Source organism: Aythya fuligula, chromosome 1 (genome assembly GCF_009819795.1).
Source record: "Aythya fuligula isolate bAytFul2 chromosome 1, bAytFul2.pri, whole genome shotgun sequence".
NCBI classification, from domain to species: Eukaryota; Metazoa; Chordata; class Aves; order Anseriformes; family Anatidae; genus Aythya; species Aythya fuligula.
This window is the reverse complement of record NC_045559.1, coordinates 4,298,562-4,322,146: the sequence shown is the minus strand read 5'-3', so window position 1 is coordinate 4,322,146 and position 23,585 is coordinate 4,298,562. Positions and strand designations below refer to the sequence as shown.

Genomic DNA, 23,585 nt, shown 5'->3' with positions numbered 1-23,585 from the left:
GGCTGGTGCAAGGAAGGAGGGGGGGGAGAGATGCGGGGGATTTTCTTTTTTTTTCTTTTTCTTTTTTTTTTTTTTTTTTTTTTTTTTTAAACTGCTGAAAAAGGTCACTGAAGGAGTTGGCTGCTAAATAAAAAAAAAAAAAAAAAAAAAAAAAAAAAGCCCTAAAAAGAGCGGCAGGCATGCGCACTGCGCGGATGCCATATTGGAATGAGGCTGCCGCGGGTGCGGGCGCAGGGACGGCTCCGCGCAGCGCCGCGCACCGCGGGCTCCCGCTGCTGAGGCGCGGAAAAAAAAAAAAATAATAAAAAAAAAATATTAACCCCCCAAACTTCCTCAGGTAAGGCACCGCATCCAGCAGCACCCCCCGGGACTCTCCTTGCTGGCATTTCTCTTTATTTATTAATTTTTTATTTTTTTTTCGCAGCGCTTGGGTGGAGAGAGTCGGGTGGATTTTTTTCTCTTATTTTAAAGGGAAGCCGAGGGATGGAAGGTTGCTGTGGGTGTATTGTGCGAAGAGGTGGAGTTGTTGGGAAGTGTTTGCGGGAGGCTTGCGGAGCTGCTGGGGCACAGCCCCGGCTGGAGCCGGTACCTGCGCTCGGCTTTGCGGCTGCCGCTCCCCGCGCACCCTCCCCGGGCACTGCGGCCGCAATTCCCCGCCGGCTGTCAGCGGGTTCTTTTCCTGGCATACTCTGCATGCCCTCATTTCTCCCTCTCTTCTTCTTCCTTTCTTTCTTTCTTTCTTTCTTTCTTTTTTTTTTTTTTTTTTTTTTTTTTTTCTCTTTAAAGTAATCTATCTTTTTGGGGTCTTCCCTGGCATCCTTCGGGGGCATCCTTCGCATGCAACCCCCCTTTCAAATTGCTGCGTGTCTCGGAAAGAGTTATTTTGGGTGTGTTTTTTTTTTTTTTTTTTTTTTTATTCCGAATCTGCAAGGGTGAAAAAAAAGCCGCCGCAAATAGCGGGGAAGAAAAAGAAAAGAAAAGAAAGCAATCAGCTGTGCCAAAACGTGCAGCCCTGATCTCTCTACATATTTTCCCCCGTAGCGCTCCCGAACTGCGGTAAATGAATATTTATAAAGCTTGTCAGTTCAACATGGCGGGTTAAGGTGTCTTTAAAACTGAAAATAAACATTTTGAGGGGAGAAAAAGAGAGAAGCCAAGGTGTCATACGTTGGCTCAACTCTCTTTTGTTGCTCGGGAGAGGTGCGCCGGTGAATTAAACGCAGAGAGGTGGGGGTGGGATCGGTCCTCCGGGTCCCCCCCTGCAGGACTCACTGGTGGGAAAAGTACAAGGGATTTGTGTGTGCTGGGAAGGAACCACGAGAAGGGGCACGCAGACTTCGGAGCCCGGCCGATTTGCCTTTGAATGCCAAAATCGCAGGCGTGCCACGAGAGAGAGCTAAAAAAAAAATGCCGAGAGACGCGGCGATGATTTATTTTGCATTAAGAGTAGACATGTCGTGGGATGAGATGTCCTGTTGGAGCTGTCAAGCCTTCCCCGCTCGGCGCAGTCAACCGGGGATGTGCTTTTTATTCCCCCCCCCCCCCCCTGTTGTTTAACAAAAATGCTCAGAAATTGCCGTGCACGGAAAATCGGGGCTGCCAAACAAGTGGCGCAACGAGCATCTCTTGCGCGGAGGGACCCTAAAAAGCCCACGACGGCGGAGGCGACTCGCAGCTTTTGCAGAGCAAGCAAATGAGAGTTTGCGAGGAGTTTGCCGGGAGTTGTTTGTGCTCTCCCCGGCTGCCGTTTGCAAATGCATTTTTCGGGGGAGTGAAGGAGCGAGGCTGGCGCTGAGGCAGGAGAAACTTCCTTGTTCCAGTGCCGGGAGTGCTCTGGTGCTGCTGTCCCGGGGATCGTTTCGCCGTGGTGGCAGGGTGTTAACTTGGGAACATCCGTATTTTGCAGCCCTGGGAGGCGATGGGAAGCTCTAGCATCGCAGGGATAGAGGATCCGGGGAGGATCCTTGGGGGAAGATTTCCTTGAGCCTCTTGGAGATGCTCTCCAGAAACCCACCATGCTTTTATTTAGCAGGAGGGGTTGGAGATGCAGTTCGCCCATCGCAGCATGGTTTTGCCTTCCAACGGGGCTCTTTTCCATCCTCCCACTCCATTTTTGCCCTCTGTCCAGCCTCCATTCCCACTCAGGACCAAGTTTTGCCACTCAGGGAGCCAGCAAACTGATCTCGCAGGGGTGGGGACCGGGGGAACGAGGGAGGGGGAAGGATTCTGACCTGTTATTAGAAAATAGCATTAATTATAAGCAGAGCATTAATTTTAAGCTGCTTGGGGGGCAGCTGTCAAACAGCAGCAGGACTGAGCTTGCAAAATCCAAGTGGAGTGGAGTCAGCCTGTGGGATCTTCTGTGGGGTGGGAAGGGATGGAGCCATTGCAAAATGGGGAAAAAACTCCCCTGTCCCTGCCCTGCATCTGCCCCTCTCCATGTGTGTTGCCCCTTGGCAGAGGGGCTTTTGAAGGCACTTTGTGCCCCTGGGCACTGGGGCAGGAAGTGTTGTAGCAGAAGGAGCTGGAGGCTGAGCACAAAAGCAACTTGGTAGGGTCCTGCTGTGGATGGGGGCACGGAGGGAATGCAGAGGTCTCTGCAGATCCCTTTTCCTGGGGGTATATATATATATATATATATATTTTTTTTTTTCTTCTTCTTCTTCTTTCCTTTGCATTAAAGGAATTTGCTTCAAAATAGAAAAAGCAGCCTAAAATGGTACTTGCAAACTGCGCTTTCTGATGGGAACACCTCACTTTGCACTAGTGTTGCCCATTTCAGGCTCTGCATCCAGACCCCCACCCAACATGGGGTGCAACCCCCAGACCCGCCAGGGCAGGGGACACCCCATCACCCTGAGGAGCTGTGTTTATGGGACGGTTTTGCACCCCCCAAATCTTTGCTCCTGTTTCCCACAAAGGGAGAGGATTCTTCGCAGGCACTTTTGATTTCCTTTGCTGGGGGGCAAGGGGATTATTTGCTGGTAGACTCTGCAGGAGTTGGGGGGCGTGGGCAAGACAGGTTTGCTCTCAGAGTTTGTGATTGTAGCCCAGGGGAACAAGGACATAAGTGGTTTGGTTTTTTTCTTTTTTCCCCATTTTTTTCCAGCAGATTATTTATGGAAAGGAAGAAAATAGTCTCACAAGTCTAATAACTTCAGTGTTTATAAAGGATTAGATCCTAATAACTCCTCTGATAAGATGGAGGCTCAGTGTAATGTGTTACTAAGTGAAAATGTAAAAGCCATTTAAATAGATACAGCAAAGAGATGCTGGGCGACTAGCACACTGCAAACAAAAAGGAAATAGTACCTTTTTACTGATTTTTTGGGTTGGACAGCATAACAGGATAGTAGGCAGCCAGTATCATTTCATTTATATATTGAGAAAACTTTTACAGATATTCAACAGATGTTTCCAGGGTGCTGCAGTGGTGGAGAGTGTGTGGCGCAGCTGTAAGAACATCTGTAGAAGGCAGTATGTAGTTGTGTGGCTGTGATTATGAGTGATAATTGACTGGCTGGACAGACAGCTGATGTTTTAATGAAACATTTATTAAAACTTTATGGCGGTGTTGCCAGAAATAGAATCAATACTGCAACTGTCAGCTCTTTAGTCTAGGGATACTTTTTTTTTTTTTTCCCCCCATGGCTTGTGCTGTGCAGGGTGGGCTGCTGACCCTTTAAATTAATAAAATAAATAAAATAAATAAAATAAATACTTGTATGTATTTCAAGTTGCTTTTTCAGACCTTTTTGCAGGGATATGGCCACAATATGTGAGCATCAGCAAAGGGATGTGAAAAATATCTTGTTGTGGGACAGGCCGTGGGAGAGAAGGTGCTGTGTTGTTTCTTCACGGACTTTTTGCTGGCTAAATTCACATTGGTGTAGGATGGGGGAGTTTGGGGGGTCCCAGGGGTGGTGGTTGAGGAAGGTGGCTACTCCCTGCTCATGTCCAAGTGACAAAATCAAGGAGTTGTGGAAGCTCCAAGAATCAGGCTGTGGAGACGAAACAGAGAAGGAGGATCCAGAGGCACGTTTCTGAAGGTGCCCAGGGAAAATTAATGGGGTGGCCACTTTTCAGATGACCTGAAGGTGATAGAAGAGTCCCAAGTCCTTTATTACTGTGTATTGACGTGTGCCATGGATTGAGTGGTGCAGCTGGGCCCTCAGTGCAGAAAATGAGATGCTCTTGGTAATAGTGATGCTCCTTGCAAATACTGAATTTGTTCTATCCCTGCAATGTCATCCTCAGGAGCAATTATTTTAGAGTGGCTGGTGGTACCTTGCCAACGTTTAAGTCTCATCGTTTCAAACTATCTGTTGATCTTTTTACAGTAGTCATCTCTGAGGAAGCCAGTCAAATCCACCCTTTGGGTTTTCAGCCAGAAGATTTATATTAGCTTTGTTTTCTGTGTCTTAGGTGGCACTCCTATGGTGAGTCAAAGTGTTTGGGTTGCAGAGCAGAGGGAATGCAGGAGTATGAGCAAAAGGCTTTGTCACTGACATTTAACAGCTCCTGAAAAAGTTTATTTTGAGATCTGCCTTTTTGCAAGGCCTAAACAAAGCGGTTTTGAGAGGGCTGCTTTAGAAAGTGTGATCACAGTTACTCCACTTTCATGAATCAGAAACGTTTGTTCTAAAATTAAATAGTAATAAAAAGCCATAAAATCCCCCAAACCAGGCAGATCTTGACAGCTGACCGAAAGATCATTTCTGAGTAGGTGTGAAGCTTAAAAAAAGGTATGTGCGGAATCTAGGCTATTTTTTTCTCCTGCTCGTGATTCTTGCTTTCGTGATTAATGCTCCAAACATCACCAGGTGGCTTGTGCAAGGGAGCCCTAATTGCTTGGACAAAGTCCTGAGCTCCAGTTTGAATATAAGTTATTGGGAAGGTGCAAGGCCAGACGTTGGGATCCTCTGCTGTGTGGGGAATTCATTATGGATGACCTGGGGCAGCTCATGTGTTCGCCATGGCATCTCTCAGAGGCCACTTGTGGGATGAAAGGGAATCCAATCAGTCTTGTCTTGGAGCAAAGGGGTGTAATTAGCCCCCTAAATGTGACTTGCAGATCTCTGAATTAAAATGTCTTGTGGAATTTGGTCCTGGTCAGACCTTGGCAGGGGCTGCTGGCTGCTCTCTACTTGTCCCAGGGGAAGGGTAGGAGTGGCAGGAGATGTCCATGAGGGCTGCAATTTGGTTTTGCAGATCCTCCCACCTCATGGAGCTTATCTGGATGTAAAGCACTGGGAGGGGTGTGAACACACACAGGACTAAGCCCAAGTGCTAATCAGCTGTGCTGTGTAAACGAACCAAACGGCGCCAGGAACCTAAAATGTCATTTTTCCTAAAAAGCATTGAAATCAGATGGCAGATGTTTAATTTTTTTTTCCAGTTTGCGTATTTTTATTTATTTATTTATTTATTGAGAATGTGGTGCCCTGCAGGAGTCAGAGAGAATGTAAAAGGCAGCGCTCATTGCCCCGGGCAATTGGAGTTCTGGCTGGTGAGAGGCTTCTGAATTGGGCCCTAAATGAAGTCTGTGAAAACAGTGTTTTGTGTCTCCCTCTGGTGACTTGGCTGATTGGTCCCTTTGTGGGGGTCTGGCTGATTTTTCTTTTATTTTTCGGTCCACGTGGCTGGTGCTAAATGAGATGTTTTGGGATGATAAGCAGCTGTGCGCGTTCGTTACCCCACTAAAAGGCTCCCTTGTTTCCGACCCAGGGGTGGCAGAAGAAGGGACACTGCAGATGGTTGATGTTGCTGCTCTGCTTCTTCCCTGCAGGTTTTTTTTTTTTTTTTTTTTTTTTTTTTTTTTTTTTTTTTTTTTTTTTCCTGTTTTAAAGGGCAGCATTGGGGATATCAGTTCAGTCTGCTCCATGGCCATAATTCAGCCAGGCGCTTTAAAAGATGCTTAATCTTAAATATGCCGTATTCCCAAAGCAGCTGGTGTTCAGTGAGTGCTGAGCAAGTGTGGAAGCACATGCCAAGGCGGGGCTGAATCATGGGGACTGCCTGTTGAATCATGGAGAAGGTGACAGCCACCTAGCAGGTGATGGAGCAACTTGAAGTGAGAAAGGTTAGCACGTGGCGACCTCCCTCTCCCTGTCCTGGCACCTTCTGCTGGCATTTAGCTCTCTGCAAAGAGGATGTAAAATAGCTGTGCTGTGGCAGGAGGGGATTTTTACAGCTGCTTGGGATGAGCATAAATAATTCAAGTGCAGCACAGGGGAGAGGTGCCCCCTTGGCTTGCCCCGCTGTTTGGGGCAGCACAAAAAAGTGGCTTGGGGCCAGATCCTGCCATCAGCACCCAAATCTGGCAGGCTTCCCCCAGGTGTCTGGTGTGGGTGCTGAGCACAGGATCGTGCCCTGCACATGTGTCCCATGGGATGCTCGAGGTGGGGATGTCCAGGGTTAGCAGGCAGGGCTACAGGTGTGGCAGCGGTGCTGTGCTTGGTTATAAACCTTCCAGCTCATGTGGAAGAAGGGAATTTTAAGGAAAAAGTGCTTTTAATTTTAGAGGTTTGATCTAATTCTCATTGAAGTCCATGGTAGGTTTTTGCTTTAAGTCTATCTCTGAGTCCTTAGGCTGCATTTATGCACAGGGCAGCTAAGAGTGGGATGAGTACCTCAGCCAGACATCTGTGTGCTTGCCTCTCATCTGTCTTTTTTTTTTTTTTAATCCTAATACTGCAGGGCTTTCACTGTAAACAAGTTAGTTGCTCTAATTAGGTTTATTTTACTTTCTGTCATCTTATCTTGCTGCTATTTATCTCCATGCATATTCTGGAGTCCATGGTGTGCCGGGTGAGGAGGAGGAGAAAATCACCTAGTGAAACAGGTCTGTCTCCATCAGCCTGAAAGTGTGAGGCATTTGGCACCAGGGCAAGGACAGAGGAGTGCAAGGACCTGCTCACTTACAGAGGCCTGTCACCACCCCACATAATCCCTTTTTGAGCACGTGTCTGCAGAGAGTTTGATTCCCACCCTTCTTCCCTTTTAGGATGCCAAATCTGGACCTTCCCTGCTCTGATCGTTCTTCTGTTTTCCCATTTTTGCATTTTTTCCCTCCAGGGTTAACCGTTCTATTTTCTTTGCTAGCGCACAAATGATACAGGTGCAAAAAACAAAACAAAACAAAAGCAAACAAACAAAACAAAACAAAAAAAAACCACAAAACAAAAAAAAACCAACACCCTGCTTGATAGAGCAGAAAGATCAGCCTTATTGAGTGGCTGGGGTAGGAGGGCTGGAGGGACCTCCAGGGCTTGTGCAGACCATCTCTAACCCTAGCGCAGGAATAGCTGTTCCAAGACCTGCCTCTAGAAAGATCAGGGGAGCCCTGTGTCCTTCCCACAGTCTATTCCACTTCCTCACCAAGTTCATTATTAATGATTTTCTTTCTTGTGCCCATACCAAATGCCTCCTCCTGTAGTTTAAACCCAAACCTTCCTGTTCTATTCACCAAGAACATGGAAAGCAGATTATTCTCTTCCTCTGGTCAGTGGCTTGTTACATATTTGTATTTTTTGAACATTTCGGGTTCTCTGGATTAGGTGAAATTTGTTTCTTCCACCTTAGAATATATTTACACCAACACAGCGCTGTTCAAAGCAGTGATGTGCCCCTAATCAAGTCCTGTGGGGTATTCAACGTGAAGGAGAAATTGTCACTTGATATAAATGAAAACATTGGGCGAGGGGAGCGCTCGAATTAATAAATAAATAAATGAAAGGACAGGAATTTGGAAGAAGTGATCCTTAAAAGGATTCCAACTGGTACTTTGTCTGGGAAGAGAGACAGGCTCTTTCTCTGGGAGGTGAAAGCTGCTCCTTGATGTGTTCAATAGCCCTTCTGAACGAGCCTCCGTTCGCATTGTGCCGATGCTCGGGGGGTGTAAATATTGTGGCAGGCTGCCACTAGCAATCCTGCATGAAGTATGGTTTTATTTAGGGACCTCTGCCTGGAGGAGCAGGCTTTCTTCTCAGGCACAGCTTTAGTTGTGGGCATCGTCGTGTTAAATGAAACGGGAGATTTGCAGCATTGCCTGTGAGATGGCTTTTTGGGGGAAGCTGGAGACCGCATTGATCGCCCTGCGTGCTTTTGGAGGTGGTCTCTGAGCTTTGAAAAAGGTCACCTGCGTTGTTTAAGGCAAAGACTGCACATCCAGACTTTTAGACCTGGCAGAAAGCATTGCTGACTTGACCTGAGCTGTAAAAAGTAGAGGTTGTGTGTTGAGATCTGCAGGATGGCTACTGGGGAGACTGAGCCCAGCACTTACTGGGGCTGGGAGCCACTGGGACATGTGTATCTCCAGGCTAGCAGGGAAGGGAGCTCAGTGCTGGGTCAGACACCCAATGAAGGGTGAGTCCCTCAAAAGGGATGCTGTGGAGGCAAATGCTTTAGGGTGGGCTGGGGATTGACTTGATTCCTGTTTGCCCTGACTGCTGGGTGATGACTGGTCTCATACTGTGTCCCATGGGTCACAAGGTGCCTTTGTGGTCACCTAAGGATGATGGAGGGGGGAGAGCCTGATTCAAGATCAATCCTGAGGTGATCAACTTGCCTGCATCCTAGACCTAATCACACACGGCTGAGTTCACCCTGAGTGCAGAGCTTGTGTTGTTTGGTTCCTTCAGTTTGCTTGCTGGCAAATATAAATATCTAAAATCTTAGCAGGCCCTGTGCCAGCACAGGGACCCTCCCCAGGGCTGGTGTTATGGGGCAAGCTTAGGTTGTCTCGCTTCAGCCCCGCAAGTTGCCCTGAGCAGGTTTCTCTTGGTTAGCTGTAAAGGAGCATCTAGGTAAAAGAAATCCCACCAGCATATCTAGGGTCGAGCTCTGGAAATGCAGTGAGCTCAGGAACACCCAACCATATCCCTGTTAGGGGCTCTTTGCCAAGGGCATGGGGCCACACTGGCAGCCCCACAGCAGATGCAGCAAGGCTGTGGTGCTCATCACCTTCACTGAGTGTTACTGAATACTGGGGCAGGGGCCAGATCCTTTGGAAAGCAGTGGGGTTGGTGCTTCTTCTCCATTCAGGACTCAGCAGTACGTTGGCGTAAAGTGATGGACATAAATTACCCAGATAGGAAGTTCCAAGGATGTAGGATCTCTTTTGCATCCTCTGTTCCAGCAGCCTACCATTTTTATGTCAGGCCCTATTAACCAAGCATGTGTTGGAGGGGGAAGGTGAGTTTTTCAGGAGTAATTCCAAGGGAGAACCCAAAGGTGCTGGATTTGTGTGTGTGTGTGTGTGCGCGGACCTCTCCCTACAGGGTCTTATTCCAAAGGAAGGAAAAACAGGATAGAGCACACGGGACAAGAAATGTAAAATGGTGTGAGAAAGCCAACGCCAGCACTTATTCAAAGAGCCAATATTGATAGAGATGACAAGGCAGCATGTTTGAGATAATGATGCGGCTAAGACTGACAGCCGTGGGAAGAAGCAAATAAAAGAGATTCTTTTTTATATTGGCTGGCTCTTCCTGCCTGTGAATTAAAAGTCTGGATGTGAATTAAATACCAGGGGAATGGGAGCTGCGTGGGGGAAGCATCGGATCGGTTCGAACCACCACTGTGCAAACACAGTGAACAAGGGATCTGCAACCAGGGGCTTTTTTCCCTCCTTCCTCTTTCAGTTGCATTTCGTAATCCCTTTCCTTCTGTTCCTGCCTGATGTAGTGTCACCTTGAGCATCTTTTGCTGTAGTTTCGCATCCCCTGGTTAACTTGTGGTCCTTAATTCAGGACACGTGTTTCTTTGGATGCATGGAAATCAGCGAAGGGCAGCATGCGGTGCTTGTTTGGTGGTGGTGGTGGCAGGCAGGTCAGCATGCTGCTGTTAACAGTATGGCTGGGGACTCCGTTTGAAGTGTTAATTAGCAGCAATTAATAAGAAGAGAAAAATTAATACCCTATGTCAGCTTTCTTTGCTAGTTAGTTGTATCAACTCAGGCTCAGGGCTATCTTGGAGTTTGTGTTTGCACAGGAGTTTGGTCTTGTTTTATGGTGTTGGGAGGACACTCAAGCACACTCCTACCATGAACTATGAACTAGTTATTCCCAAAATAAGAAGATAAACCATAGCCTCAGGCAGATCCAGTTCTCTTGGAACATGGATACTCTCAATGAGACATCTCAAAACCAGAAAGTTATCCATAGCTTAAAGAAAAAAAAATGTTAAAGTAGAATTAAACCAACAAAAATGTCGATGACATTGCTGAATTTGGTTGAGATTCTGCATTGCTCCCATTTAATTAAGCTCAGACGTGGCTGCTGAGGATCAATCCCAGCCGTGCTGCAGCTACTCGGGCAGCTTCCTGCTGCTTTTCCCATCCATTTCCCACTTCTGATGGAGAAATTCCCAGGCAGAGGAGTAGTCCCTTCTCATGGATCTGGGGCATTGTCTGAATGGACACCTTCAGCTTTCTTTAAGTTCATAACTTTGCCCTATCAGCGTCATGGGAACGTTACAAGGTTTAACTATGCTATCAAACGGTTTATCTTTCTTCTGGGTATTTGTACTGGTACCCTTGAGTTCTGTTTAAGATGATTGATCTGTTGTGTTTAGATTGATCTCTCTCTGTCCTTTATTTTATTTTACTTTTTTCTAATAGACCCAGATTACCTTCCATCACTGCCTGGTCCTAGGCAAAAATGAAAACTGCCTAATCCGCCCAAGGTTTCATTTCTGCTGACAGTTCCCCTCCTCTCGTATTTAACAAGCTTGATGTAAAATCCTGATACTTAACCAATTTATTATTAATGATATTTACGGAAGTATTCTCTACTGAAGGAGAAGTGATTTTTGACTTTCAGTAGACTGATTGCTTCTTGTTTCATGGTTAATTGAAAGTTAATATACACTGGGGATGAGTGATATATATGTTCTGAGGATAGCTGCACTCAAAATACTCATAGTATATAAAACACTTAATTCATTAGCAAGTCTCATGTCAACAAAGAATAAAGATAAAGTGCTGTAGTGGCCATCGCAATGGGGAAGTGATCATTATTATTTATGGTGTGCTCCAAGTATACTAAGCACTTTGCAAAGAGACCAGCAAATATATTGCACTGAATAGGTTTATAATCTCCTTATTTATTTATTTATTTATTTATTTATTTATTCATTAGTAGGTTCCTTTAGGTTGAGGCACACAAATCACTGATGGAAATCTAACTTTGGTCAAACCACCTTCCTTGGTAATCTGCATCTATCAGTGATGCTTTCTGAAGCACATGTGGCTTTAGTGTGGTTTAGTTGCCATTGTGACCACTCCAACCAGCAGTTAACAGGTGTTACACTTACATTTTACATGCTCCTCATCCTTGTCAGTTCCTGCTGTAACTGCTCATACATGTCATTTTTCCCCTCACATTTTTCATTGGAGTAGCCTTAAAAACCAGGAATGAAAAACCTACAACAATCCACTCTCATTCTTTCTATTTTATAACCACTGTATCTGGTCTTCCTGAATATGCTTCCTGAGCAGTAAAAGTTGGAAAAAAATCCCATAATATTTTTACACTCTTATTACCTCGTGCTTTGCCTGGCCTCTGGCAATAAACTATTTTCTTACTTTTAGTCATGCCTCTTGCAGACATTTGGTGTTGGTGCTGCCAGCATAGTCCTCGCTTTCATGCAGGTATTGGAGGCATTCACTAATAAGCAGGACCCGTCCACCACATCCTATATTCTGGACACACACCTTCCTTACCATCTGTCTTCACTTTAGCGTATCTGTGTGAATAGCTGGTTCCCTCTGTGCCCATAACCCACGCTCTTGGTTTCTCTTTTTCAGCCCTCCTTTGACACCTTGTAATTCATCACCATCTTGGTGAGTTTTACTGAAAAGCTCACTTTGGAGTTCTTTTTTTTTTTTATCTACTCCTAAAGGTGTTTCTCTGGGTATTGCTTGTCTGGTGGCTTGCTCTTGCTGGAAATACAGTTCTCATTTAGTCTGGTATCTGATTCAAGATCTAGTCAGTCTGTATTTCCTTTCTCATATCATTTTTCATCTCTGTGTTTTTATTCTATTTTTACTATGTTAATTTCTTCAAGAAGAATCCCTTCTGCCAACATGACCCAAACTACACCTGAGTTAATATTTGCTACCTTGGGGGGTACTAACTGCTGCAGTTCCCTTAGATCAGCCTTCATTAAAAACCAGTTGTGGCTAGTACTATTTCATAGAATCATAGAATCATAGAATATCCTGAGTTGGAAGGGACCCTTAAGGATCATCAAGTCCAACTCTTTGACACCGCACAGGTCTACCCAAAAGTTCAGACCATGTGCCTAAGTTCACAGTCCAATCTCTTCTTAAATTCAGACAGGCTCGGTGCAGTGACCACTTCCCTGGGGAGCCTGTTCCAGTGTGCAACCACCCTCTCTGTGAAGAACCCCCTCCTGACGTCCAGCCTAAATTTCCCCTGCCTCAGCTTAACCCCGTTCCCGCGGGTCCTGTCACTAGTGTTAATGGAGAAAAGGTCTCCTGCCTCTTGACAACCCCTTACGAGGAAGTTGTAGACTGTGATGAGGTCTCCCCTTAGCCTCCTCTTCTCCAGGCTGAACAGGCCCAGTGACCTCAGCCGTTCCTCGTACGTCTTCCCCTCCAGGCCTTTCACCATCTTCGTAGCCCTCCTCTGGACACTTTCCAACAGTTTCATGTCCTTTTTATACTGTGGTGCCCAGAACTGCACACAGTACTCGAGGTGAGGCCGCACCAGCGCAGAGTAGAGCGGGACAATCACCTCCCTTGACCTACTAGCGATGCCGTGCTTGATGCACCCCAGGATACGATTGGCCCTCCTGGCTGCCAGGGCACACTGCTGGCTCATATTCAACTTGCTGTCTACCACGACCCCCAGATCCCTCTCTTCTAGGCTGCTCTCCAGCGTCTCATCGCCCAGTCTGTACATGCAGCCAGGGTTTCCCCGTCCCAGGTGCAGGACCCGGCACTTGCTCTTATTGAACTTCATGCGGTTGGTGATCGCCCAGCTCTCCAACCTGTCCAGATCCCTCTGCAAGGCCTTTACGCCCTCATTTGAGTCCACAACTCCTCCAAGTTTGGTGTCATCAGCAAACTTGCTCAAAATACCCTCTATTCCTACATCCAGATCGTTTATAAAAATATTGAAAAGTACCGGCCCTAAAATGGAGCCTTGAGGGACCCCACTGGTGACCGCCCGCCAGCCTGACGCAGCCCCATTTACCATAACCCTTTGGGCCCTGCCTGTTAGCCAATTGCTCACCCATCATATGATGTTTTTATTTAGCTGTATGGTGGACATTTTGTCCAGTAGGATCCTATGGGAAACTGTGTCAAAAGCCTTGCTGAAGTCCAAAAAAATCACATCAGCTGGTTTCCCTTGGTCCACCATACGGGTGATCTTATCATAAAAGGAAATCAGGTTAGTTAGGCAGGACCTACCCTTCACAAACCCATGCTGGCTGGGACCAATGACTGCTTTGTCCCCCAGGTGCGCCTCAATAAGTCCGAGAACCAACTTCTCCATGATTTTACCAGGCACTGACGTGAGACTGACAGGCCTGTAATTGCTAGGGTCTTCTTTCTGACCCTTCTTGAAAATCGGCACAACATTTGCCAGCTTCCAGTCTACCGGGACCTCTCCAAATTCCCAGGATCGTTGAAAAATAATTGATAGAGGTTCCGCGATGACATCCGCCAGCTCTTTCAGCACCCGGGGATGAATCCCATCCGGACCCATGGACTTGTAGGGATCCAGGTGGAGTAGCAAATCCCGCACACGTTCAGGGTCAGTTGGGAGTTTGTCATCCCCACCGTCCCAGTCCTCCAGCTCAGGGCACCCTGGGTCCTGAAGCCCATCATCGGCATTGAAGACAGAGGCAAAGAAGGCGTTAAGCGTCTCTGCTTTGCCTACGTCATCGTCTGTGAGGAGACCTTCTCTATCAAGGAGCGGCCCACTATTTCATTCTGGTATCTCCATTAGACATGTTGAACTTTATTTTCTAGAGTTTTTTCCAGTCTCTCCCAATTATTGTCCCTTCATTGTTTCCTCTGCTTCTTTTCTGTAAATCTCCCCCTTCAGAAATATGAGTGTTTATTAAATGAGATATAGCTCACACAGTGTTAGCCATCAAAAGAAATTGGAAGCCATGGGCTCAACTTGTTGGAGGAGGGCTGAGCTGAGCTGGCCTTGCTCAGGTGCCTTTTTGGGCAAGGATTGTGCCACGTTATGGGCATGTCCTTATCTCTCAGTTGGCAACACAGGGAGCTGGACTGAACTTTGGGAGGTGAATCCTTTGTGTTGAATATTGTGGATGTTGCTTATTACCACACTGTCATCTCTGTTATTGCAGTGATTATTGTCACTAAGGGAAGTGTCCTCTGCTGTGGCTCCTCATTCAACAATAGCTTTATCTTGGATGAGGAAGCAGGATTGAAGGGTTACGATCAACACAAAATAACTTGAAACTCCTTAGGAAAGGCTGAGAGTTGGTGTAGGCAGAACAAATCACCCATTGTTTCTTTTTTATTTAGTTTGTGCTCTAGGAACTCCCTGCTGCAGGATGAATTAGGAAGGGAAGGACTCTTCCTCTGAACCATGGACACAAGGGCGTCCTTCATCGCCACCATGCAAGAGACCCAGAATCTCTCCCCAGAGAAGGGTCAGAGCCCAGCCAACGGCGATCAGGAGCAGTTTGATTCAGGTGAGCTTTCCTTTACCATCACGGGCTACCTACATGGTCACAGCCCTCCAGCTGACCACCAGTAGGGGTGAGGGCAGTCCTGTTACCAGGGGACCATTAGGGGTGGTTGTATGGCTTGATGGCCTTTTTTGAGATTTGTGGGTTGGACAAAACTGTGTGTCCCATATTGTGGAGTGCTAAAGTGGATCCCTGGCTGATGGGGTGGGAGATTTCAGCTTTTTTTCTACTGGATCTTTTCTACAGTGCATATCAGTTACTCCAATTTTAAATAAAAAGCAGTGGAAAACCTTTCCCAGGACACCGTATTGTGTCTTTCCTGTCCTTACATACAAATAGGTGCTCTCACCAGTGGTGAATCATTGATCCAACACTCCTCACATGCAGTGGTAGCAGTGGTGGGGTGAAAGCTTTCAAACTCTGCATGCTTTCCCTTCAGTGCCTTTTGCATCTGTTCTCTCAGGTGGTGCTGTCTTGTGCTCTGTTGGTAGCCCTGTGCTCAAGTCAAGCTCCAAAGCTCTGCCTTAGGTCCATTTCTCACTGTTTGTCCCTTAGCACCCCAGAAATTTGGGGGAGCGTGTTAAGATCCATCCCACCTGAAAGAAACAGGACACTTATGTTAGTTTAGGTAAGAACCCAAGTACTGCCTTGGGTTCTCTATAGACATGAAAGAGAGCCCTACTTCCCTAGGATGACATGTAGAGATGACTGCTGAGCATCACCTAAGCTTTAACAGCTGAATCTGGAGCTGAGATGCCTTAAGACACTTTAAAAAATAAATAAAAAATTTAGTCATCACCAGCAAAGAGGGAGATGTAGTCCCAAAAAGCAATTCATCCTGTTTTAACATTAGAGCTGGGTTGCCTTTGGGTTGAGTCACCATATGGAGCTGCCTGCTTTTTCCCCAGCGAGCATAAATAAAAGTAACCCTGGTTGGAGCATACAGGAACATCTTGATCCTAGTTGCCTGTGTGAGGTGGATCCCCATCTCAAGGTGTGATGGATGTGCCCTAATTCAGACATTTCCAGAGTGGACACCTGCAGCTTTTTATCACCACTGGATCCATTTATATCCATGGGAAAGAGGTGGGATCCTCTAGGGTGAGATGCAGTTGGCCAACTGTAGACATCAGTTTTGGAATGACCTGTGGTTCCTGGATGTCTTTGAGGTTAAGGATCTTGGTGACACTCCCATGACCATTTAGGAGGTTTGTTGTTGATCAGGATTTCCCCACTGGCCCCAAGCCCTCACCTAATTGCTGAATCATTTTGCCTTTCAGTTCTTTGTGAGTGACCAACGTCACAAATCACAGAATCACAGAATTTTCTAGGTTGGAAGAGACCTCAAGATCATCGAGTCCAACCTCTGACCTAACGCTAGCAGTCCCCACTAAACCATATCCCTAAGCTCTACACAAATGCATCTATGTGCCTGTAAATAAGATGGCTTAACAATTTTGCCACAAACCTTTTACATTTCCAAAATTGTTCTCCTTCAGGTAAAAATCTGTGTTTCTGGAGCCACAGGTTTGGGGTCTTTTATTCCCTTTATTTCCTGTAGCCAGACGTCCTGGGAGGCTGATAACAGCTGGAATAGTTGCATTTTTATCATGTCAATGCATGGAGGACTGCAGAGCACTTTAAAGCCATTGAGAGGCTCAGAGATAATGACCGGTTGATTTTATTTGCCATCCTAGGCTTGTTTGTACATCACCATATTGTAGGCTAGCCAGCCTTGACTCTCTCATTAAAAAAGAGCACTGGGCCTAAGCACCAATAATTGGAAAGGGAGTTGATATGTAAAATAAGCCTAATGCCAACTTTGTCATCTTGTGGGGATCTCTGCAGCAGAGCCAGGACTTTCGTTGTTGGAGCCTGTGACTTGGGAAGGGACGAACAAATAATCGCTTTGGATAATCACTTCTTGAGTGGGCACTGTTGTCATTGTAATTTTTAGGAAGGACTTTGCCTTTCCATGTCTGCCTTTTAATCAGGGATCTCCAGAAACATGAGAGAGGTTGACGAAGGCTGTCTTGTGCTCCTCATTGGTAGGGGTGTTGTGATGGACGAGGAGAGTTGTGTACAGTCCCATTAATACACACGTGGATGGGATTAGGGGTGTAACCCCATTCCTTTGGCTGCTCTGACCACAGGGCTATGCTGTGTCTGCTCTGAACGACCCTCTGCCAGATTTCTAAAAGGGAACAGAAGCTATTAAACAAATAAAATAGAAAATATAAAAAAGGAAGCTTACAGTCCCTTCACAATCCTGTGTGGTAAAATGAGTGAAAATAAAACACTGATGCCATGATAAATGAATTCTCTGTCATTATTTTTACAGACCTTGTAAAAGTAATTTCCTGATAAAGTCTGCAGATAAAACACTGTAGAGGAGTCAGACTGGAGAGAAATGGATTGACGGAGAGGGAAGGCTGCAGCTCTCATCACTGGGGGAATAGCACTGCCAGGGCTTGCGCCTCTCTGTTTGGGTTTAGGAAGGAGAGATCTGGCTGATTTTGAAAACAGATGCTGTTGGGAGTTTTGCTGGACTGCATGTGAATGAACCTGCTGGTGAGGCTGTGGGAGCAGCAGGGCGAGTGATGCTCCGTGTTGGCACGTGGCAGAGTAGGTCATGGGTGATAAGATTGTAAAGGACTTGTTGCATCCATAACTAGCATCTGTAACGCTAACATAATTAACTTACTGTTGCCAAATTCTGGAGAAGATTTTGTCGCCCTGGAGACATCGCTCCCTGAATGGGCTGAAGATGTATATACTGAACTGCTTGAAAATTCTGCTTTGTGGTAATTATTTCTTCCATAAGAATATTTAGTAAGGATGGAGAAAAACAGAAACTTGCATGGACTCCCTCAGAAAGTTAGAACAAAAAGAAGGAATGAAAACTGGGAACATACAGAGAGCATCATAGGCTGAGAGAAATGTCTCATGCTTTGAACAAGAAATAGCTGAGCAGGAGAGAGCCCTGGACTGACTTAGAGATGTCCTCAGGAGATGTCCTTGCAGTTGTTGAGCAGCCCATCCGAGTACCACAGGCTCAGATGGCCACAAAAGCAGGGAGCAACCAGGCAGAGGGGATGTGCTTTTAGTAGATGGGCTTTTAACTTTTTGCCTTCGCTTTTTCACATCAGATATAGTAATACAGTAATAGATTATAAGTAGTAAGTAATAGACTTAGTGGGACTGGGATTGGTGGTGCTCAGGGTAGAAAGTTGCTTAAACATAGAAGTAATTTTAAGGCTTTGATGGACAACCATATCTGCTAACCATCTACTTACAGACTCTGATACTGTTTTGTAGAGTCCTAAAATCTTTGAAATCTTTGGACCTGGCTCTCCTCTAAAACATTAACTCCACAGGGTTGCAGACTTTAAGGTTGAAGGATTTCCCTGATCAGCAAAGTTGCCCGCCTGCATGTTATAGATGAGAGAAAGTCTTAGCAATTTTTTGCACCAAGTTCCTACCTCGTGGCTAAGCTATGACTTGTCTGTCAGCCAAGAATGAACAGGGCCCTCATTTTAGGTCCAGTATCTCAACCAGGGACAGTTTCTCTGCCTGGAGGTTTTTGCAACGATTGCACTACACGAAACAAAGCCCATCCCTTATTCTACATTGAATTTGTCTGCTTCCAGATCTTTATCATGGGGTTGGGCTATTTCTTGTCCAGCTGAGTTGAAAACTCATCTGGTAGCCATCTTATCATGGGAGTAAATGTTGATTTACATCTTCATACTTAAGCAGGTTAATTGAGTTTGCAGTAAAGAGTCAGACCTTAGGCTTGATGCAGCAGAGTGCAGTGTTTAAGGGTGATGATGGCTCAGCACTCCTCTTTGAACTCCCAGACAAATCTTTTACCCTCTGCCAGCTCTGACTCAAAACCCCTCCTCCAATACATTTTTTTCCCATTGCATATATATGTCTGGCTCCATGGGCAGCAAATAAAACCTATTTCTTCCCCTTTTAATGAAGAGAGATTCCTATTGCACAATATAATTTTCTAGTCCTGAAAACTGGAGACCTGTAGCAATAATTGCAATAAATTAATCCTGCTGTTTTCTTCATAAAACTGTCTGGGGAGGTTTCTTAATTCAGTTTGTCATGAGTCACTTTAATTACATCATGACCATGCTGATGAATGTTTGGGCAGGTAAGGGTCTCGCAGAGTTTGCCTGATAAATGCTTATTGCGAAGGGCTCATTGCTAGACTGTAAATATTTTTGCTCTGGGGATGAAACTGGGTTTGCGAGATTGCCTGGGAACAAAATGAAAACAATCAGATTTGGCTGATTTTTCTGTAAGTGAAGGAAGATTTATTTTTAATTATTGCTGTGTGTGTTTTGGTGATGGTTTGAGGCCTCAGCTCTGCTCTGCTTGGCGTGGATGCAGAAAAAGAAAGAGGAGTAAAATCAGCTCCTTTGCCATGGGGAAGGATCGTGTGTGGGCCAATGGTGTGGATGGGGGAGGAATGATACAGAACCCCAAATCTGAAATGGGACAAGAAGAAATGCAGGGAGCAGTTTTGTGAGTGGTACAGGAGGTTTAAGGGGAAAGCAGCTGTAGCCCTGGGGGAATGGTCCCATGGAGGTCTTGGCTGATGTACTGGGACAGAGGGAGGCTGAGCAGGGACAGATAGGGTGGCAGCACTGAAACTGGGGCTCCACAGTCACAAGGGTTGGGGTATTTGCTCTGCGGGCTGCTCGGCCAACAGAAGCAACTCCTAGTATTATCACCAGGAAGCTGCTGTAATTAACAGTCCTGAGGATCCCAAGGCTGGGCCATTACACCCCAGAGATAGTGGATAGGCAGCAAGTGCCCCTGTGGCAAAGGCACAAGTCCCTATTGCACTATGGTGAGGTTGTTCCGCTGCTGCTGTGAAAGCAGAGTGACTTCTGGTCTCACAGTGGTGGCTGCTGAAGTCCCCAAATCTGCTGAAAGTGCAGTAAGAGCTGGTCAGACTGGCTAAGCACAGATCTTTAAACAAGCTTTCTGTGTTTCCTTGTGTTGATGTTTATATCGGTTGCTATTCTCACCCCCAAACTCTCTGACATAGCTTTTGCCTTCTTTGGCTGTGTTGTAGGCTGCTTTCCTTTCTTTCTATTTTTTCTTTTTTTTTTTTTTTTTCCTTTTTATTATTTTTATTTTTCTTTTGAGCAGATGAGGGCTCCAGCATTGAGGATGCAGACTTCAACTGGGATGAGTTCCTGGAAGAAACAGGAGCCAGTGCCGCTCCCCACACCTCCTTCAAACACGTATGTGCTTTGGCTGTGCCTCGCAAGCATTGAGCATGCTCCCTCTTCTGGTTTTCAGGGGATTCCTGCCCAACTGAAGTGGGATCTGACCATTTGGTGTAGGATTTGGCTCTCTGAGGATGTGACAGCCTGCATGGGAACAAAGCTGAGTGCTGCCTGGTGCAGCTCCTGGCACTCTAGCTTGTGTTAGGTGACATCAGTTTGCACGCACTGACTGCAGTCACAACTCAGGACACTCTGTCATCTGCCCTGGGTTCAGATTGGTCATTGATCAAGGTTTATGTCGCTTTATAATACTCATATTTTTATAATGTTTATAATGTACGTATGTTTTTTTTTTTTTTTTTTTATTCCACTGTTTCTCCTTTTCCTTTTTGTTTTATTGCTATCCATCACAACTCATAGAGCTTGATCTCAGAAGACTGCTTGATTTATCTGAAGGTGTCCTCTCAATGTGTGATTTACTGACTAGCAGGCTCACTCAGCACTAGAGTCCAGCATGGCCCACAGGAAGCCACTGAATAGAATAACAATCTTGCAGCCTCCTTCCTGGAGATGCTGCCTCAGTAGTGTGGGAGCCAAACGCTTGGGCAGATGACCCTCCTGGGTGAATGTGGCTTGTGCAGACATGAAGGAGTCCTGGATATGCCCTGGTAGTTACAGCAAGGTCTGTTCCTCCGGTCCATGTTAGCAGAAGTAGTATCCACAGTTTCTGAAATTTTGACTGATGGAGAAGATTGGAGCACACTTTGAAGAAGGAGTCTTCAAGCAGAGCCCATTGCATTCAAAGATCTCATTGTATGGGACCAGTTTCTCCATCTACATCCAGTTGTCTAACCTCTTCTGCTCAGCCCACCTGTGTGCTGTTCATAGCCTGCCTTTACACAAGGACATGGACAGAACTGAAATTGATGCACAGGTTCATCATAGTTGAAGGCATGCATGAATGTTCTGGAGGATGTAGGCATCTTAAGCAGGAAAGAGAGGGCTTTTAGCTGTGATGCTCTCAGCTCCCTTAAACTGAGTCTGGTTACTGGCAGAGACATTTTTTGAGAGCTGTGTAGTTGTGGAGCATGTGAGAAGGAAGTTCCTCAAAGAATCTGTTGCTACTTTAGGATTAGTTTCCATTTTGATGACTGCCTTCATGTTATTAAGTTACCTTTGTCTTCAGGTGCCTTCTTGATTTTTTTTTTTTTTTTTTGAGGAAGTGAGGAGCAGCAGTGGTGAAAAGCCTCTCTCTCCTATCAACATCTGAAAAGAAAAAAATAAGTCATACAATCCTCCATTATTTATTTTGCTTTCATTTTAACAACACTGGTATATTGCAGGATGAAGGACCGTAATTTTCTGTACTGGAGAATTACAGGACAGTGGTGAAGTTTTATTTTAGTTTATCTTTGGTTCAGTGGATGTCTGGAAAGAGCATCTTGTCCCAGGGTTCTGCTCTGAGCCCTTACCCAAATACTGGAGCCAGGTGGAAGTTCTGTGCTTCGTGAAGTCCTTATGGATTTCTTTAGGTGCATGAAGATGCTTGTTGCAGCCTGCTGATTGTGGTATTCCACACCTGGGACAGTTGATGTGATGTAAGTTTATGCTGGGAATTATCCTTGGTGTCTATGCTTCACAGTCTGGAACTTCATCCTCCAAAAAATTGGTTGTCCAGGAACTGGAAGGCCCTCAAAGAAATTCGATTGTTTTGTCCCCAGTTTGTGTGATTTCCAGTCACAAGTCTCTTGCCTCTAGAATACTGCTTTGGTCCTTACTCTTGGTGAGAGCAAGGAGAGACACCACAAGTGGCCATGTATCCTGGATTATTCTTGAGGACCCTGAGCATCACAAGAGCTAAATCCTGTCTTATGACTAAACTAGTAAATGTCATGGATTTTTCTCAATCTTAGATGATCTCCAGAGGTCCCTTCCAACCTCAGCTGTTCTGACTCAGGCATTGATGCTGATGAAAGTGTCTACATAACTAAAAGCATGTGTAGTGTTATAATCTGCAAATAATATATGGCTTTGGCTGGCCACCACTCATGTCATAAACTGGAGTGGGGTGGGTGAGGCAGTGCTAGATATTCCAGAGGAGCTCAGTTTTCTTTTTTCTTTTTCTTTTCTTCAGCTTGGCAACCTGAAGTATGAATCTGCAGGTGGCTATGTAGACTGTAATACATTTATCTCTATGAGCAGAAGAGGCATTTTAACCTGTCATGTAAATGAGAACTAAATCAGAGACAGGCTTAAACCAGATTGTAAAATCTCTCTGTAGGAGATAATGTACTTAGAAATGTTTAAGAATCCATCCTTTAGCATCTCATAGGGAGTCACAGGCTCAATTTTGGATGGACTTCTGAAGACAAAGCTGGCATTGCAAACAGTGGACCAGTATCTACCTCTTCTGTACCAACAGCAGCTCGAGACACCCCACTGGCCCTTGGAAGATCGATTTCGATGTGCCCATAGCAGTCCCTGCAGGGACTGAGAGATACACTCTAAGAGATGCACTGGTGCCTCCAGTGTCCATGGGCGAATTATTTGTGACCTGTCACTGCTGAGATGAATGGAAGTGACCTGTCCATCAAAGGGCAGGACAGTGATCCCAAGCCAGTTGCTTCTTTCAGCCGTGGATCCTGCCTTCTTTACCAAGGTGCTGGGAGAGTGAATTGGCTGTGCTTTGAGCTGCTGGGCATGGATTTAGTGGAAATGCTCTCCTCGGTCTGCTTGGCACAGCATTCAGCCTGTGATGCTTGTCATACATCAAGAGGTGCCTCAGTGTTGTTATATGACTAATTATTATAGCTGGACCTAACTCCCAGAGGTGCTCAGTGCCTGCCTGTTCTACCTTGCACGCATCCTGTCATTTGCCTGACGGAGCTGTGGGGTGGGAAATGTAACCTCAGTAGGGTGACCCACCTTTCTCCCAAGCATTATGTAAAGATTGATGATGCTAAGGCAGCTACCAGCCCTCTCCTAAAAGTGATGCACCTGACTTTGACACTGATGGTGAGCCCATTTGGAGTACATGGGACCTTTCATGATGGGGTATGTACTAGTGAAGTAGGCATGATCCTGGGCAGACTGGGAAGGAGGTAGTTGTATTAAGGAGCCCAATCAACTCATGTCCTATCCCAGACCTGTTCTTTAGTGGCAGTGTTGGCTTGCTTAGTCAGACAGGGAGTCTTCCTGCAAAGAAGAAAAAGTAACACCATGCCTTTCTCATTCTGTAAGGTTGAAATCAGCCTTCAAAGCAGTTTCCAACCAGGGATGAAATTAGAAGTGGCCAACAAGAGCAATCCGGACACATACTGGGTGGCTACGATCATTACAACATGTGGACAGCTCTTGTTGCTTCGTTACTGCGGCTATGGAGATGACCGCAGGGCGGATTTCTGGTGTGACGTAATGACAGCAGACCTTCACCCCGTTGGCTGGTGTACGCAGAATAATAAGGTCCTGATGCCTCCGGATGGTGAGTTCTGTGTGTTTTGCTAGAGCCATACTGATGGTTAGTCTCCAGACTTCCAGTCAATGTGGAACAAGTGCTTCAGGTGCTTGTTGGGTGGTGTTGGGGTGGTGTTGAATGATGCAACACCAACAACTGGTGTTGGGTGATGGAATTCC

General features: G+C 45.9%; 1 protein-coding gene across 1 annotated transcript in view; it reads left to right on the top strand.

Annotated features, from left to right (window-relative positions):
- The first annotated feature begins 317 nt into the window (after positions 1 to 317).
- The window catches only part of SFMBT2 (Scm like with four mbt domains 2), a 112,856-nt gene continuing 89,588 nt past the window's right edge, over positions 318 to 23,585 (top strand). The window contains exons 1-4 of the mRNA XM_032203692.1: positions 318 to 337; positions 14,534 to 14,703; positions 19,873 to 19,967; positions 23,193 to 23,433. Of these exons, the coding sequence (XP_032059583.1) occupies positions 14,598 to 14,703; positions 19,873 to 19,967; positions 23,193 to 23,433 (442 nt within the window). The 5' untranslated portion in view covers positions 318 to 337; positions 14,534 to 14,597. The remainder of the gene's footprint in view (positions 338 to 14,533; positions 14,704 to 19,872; positions 19,968 to 23,192; positions 23,434 to 23,585) is intronic.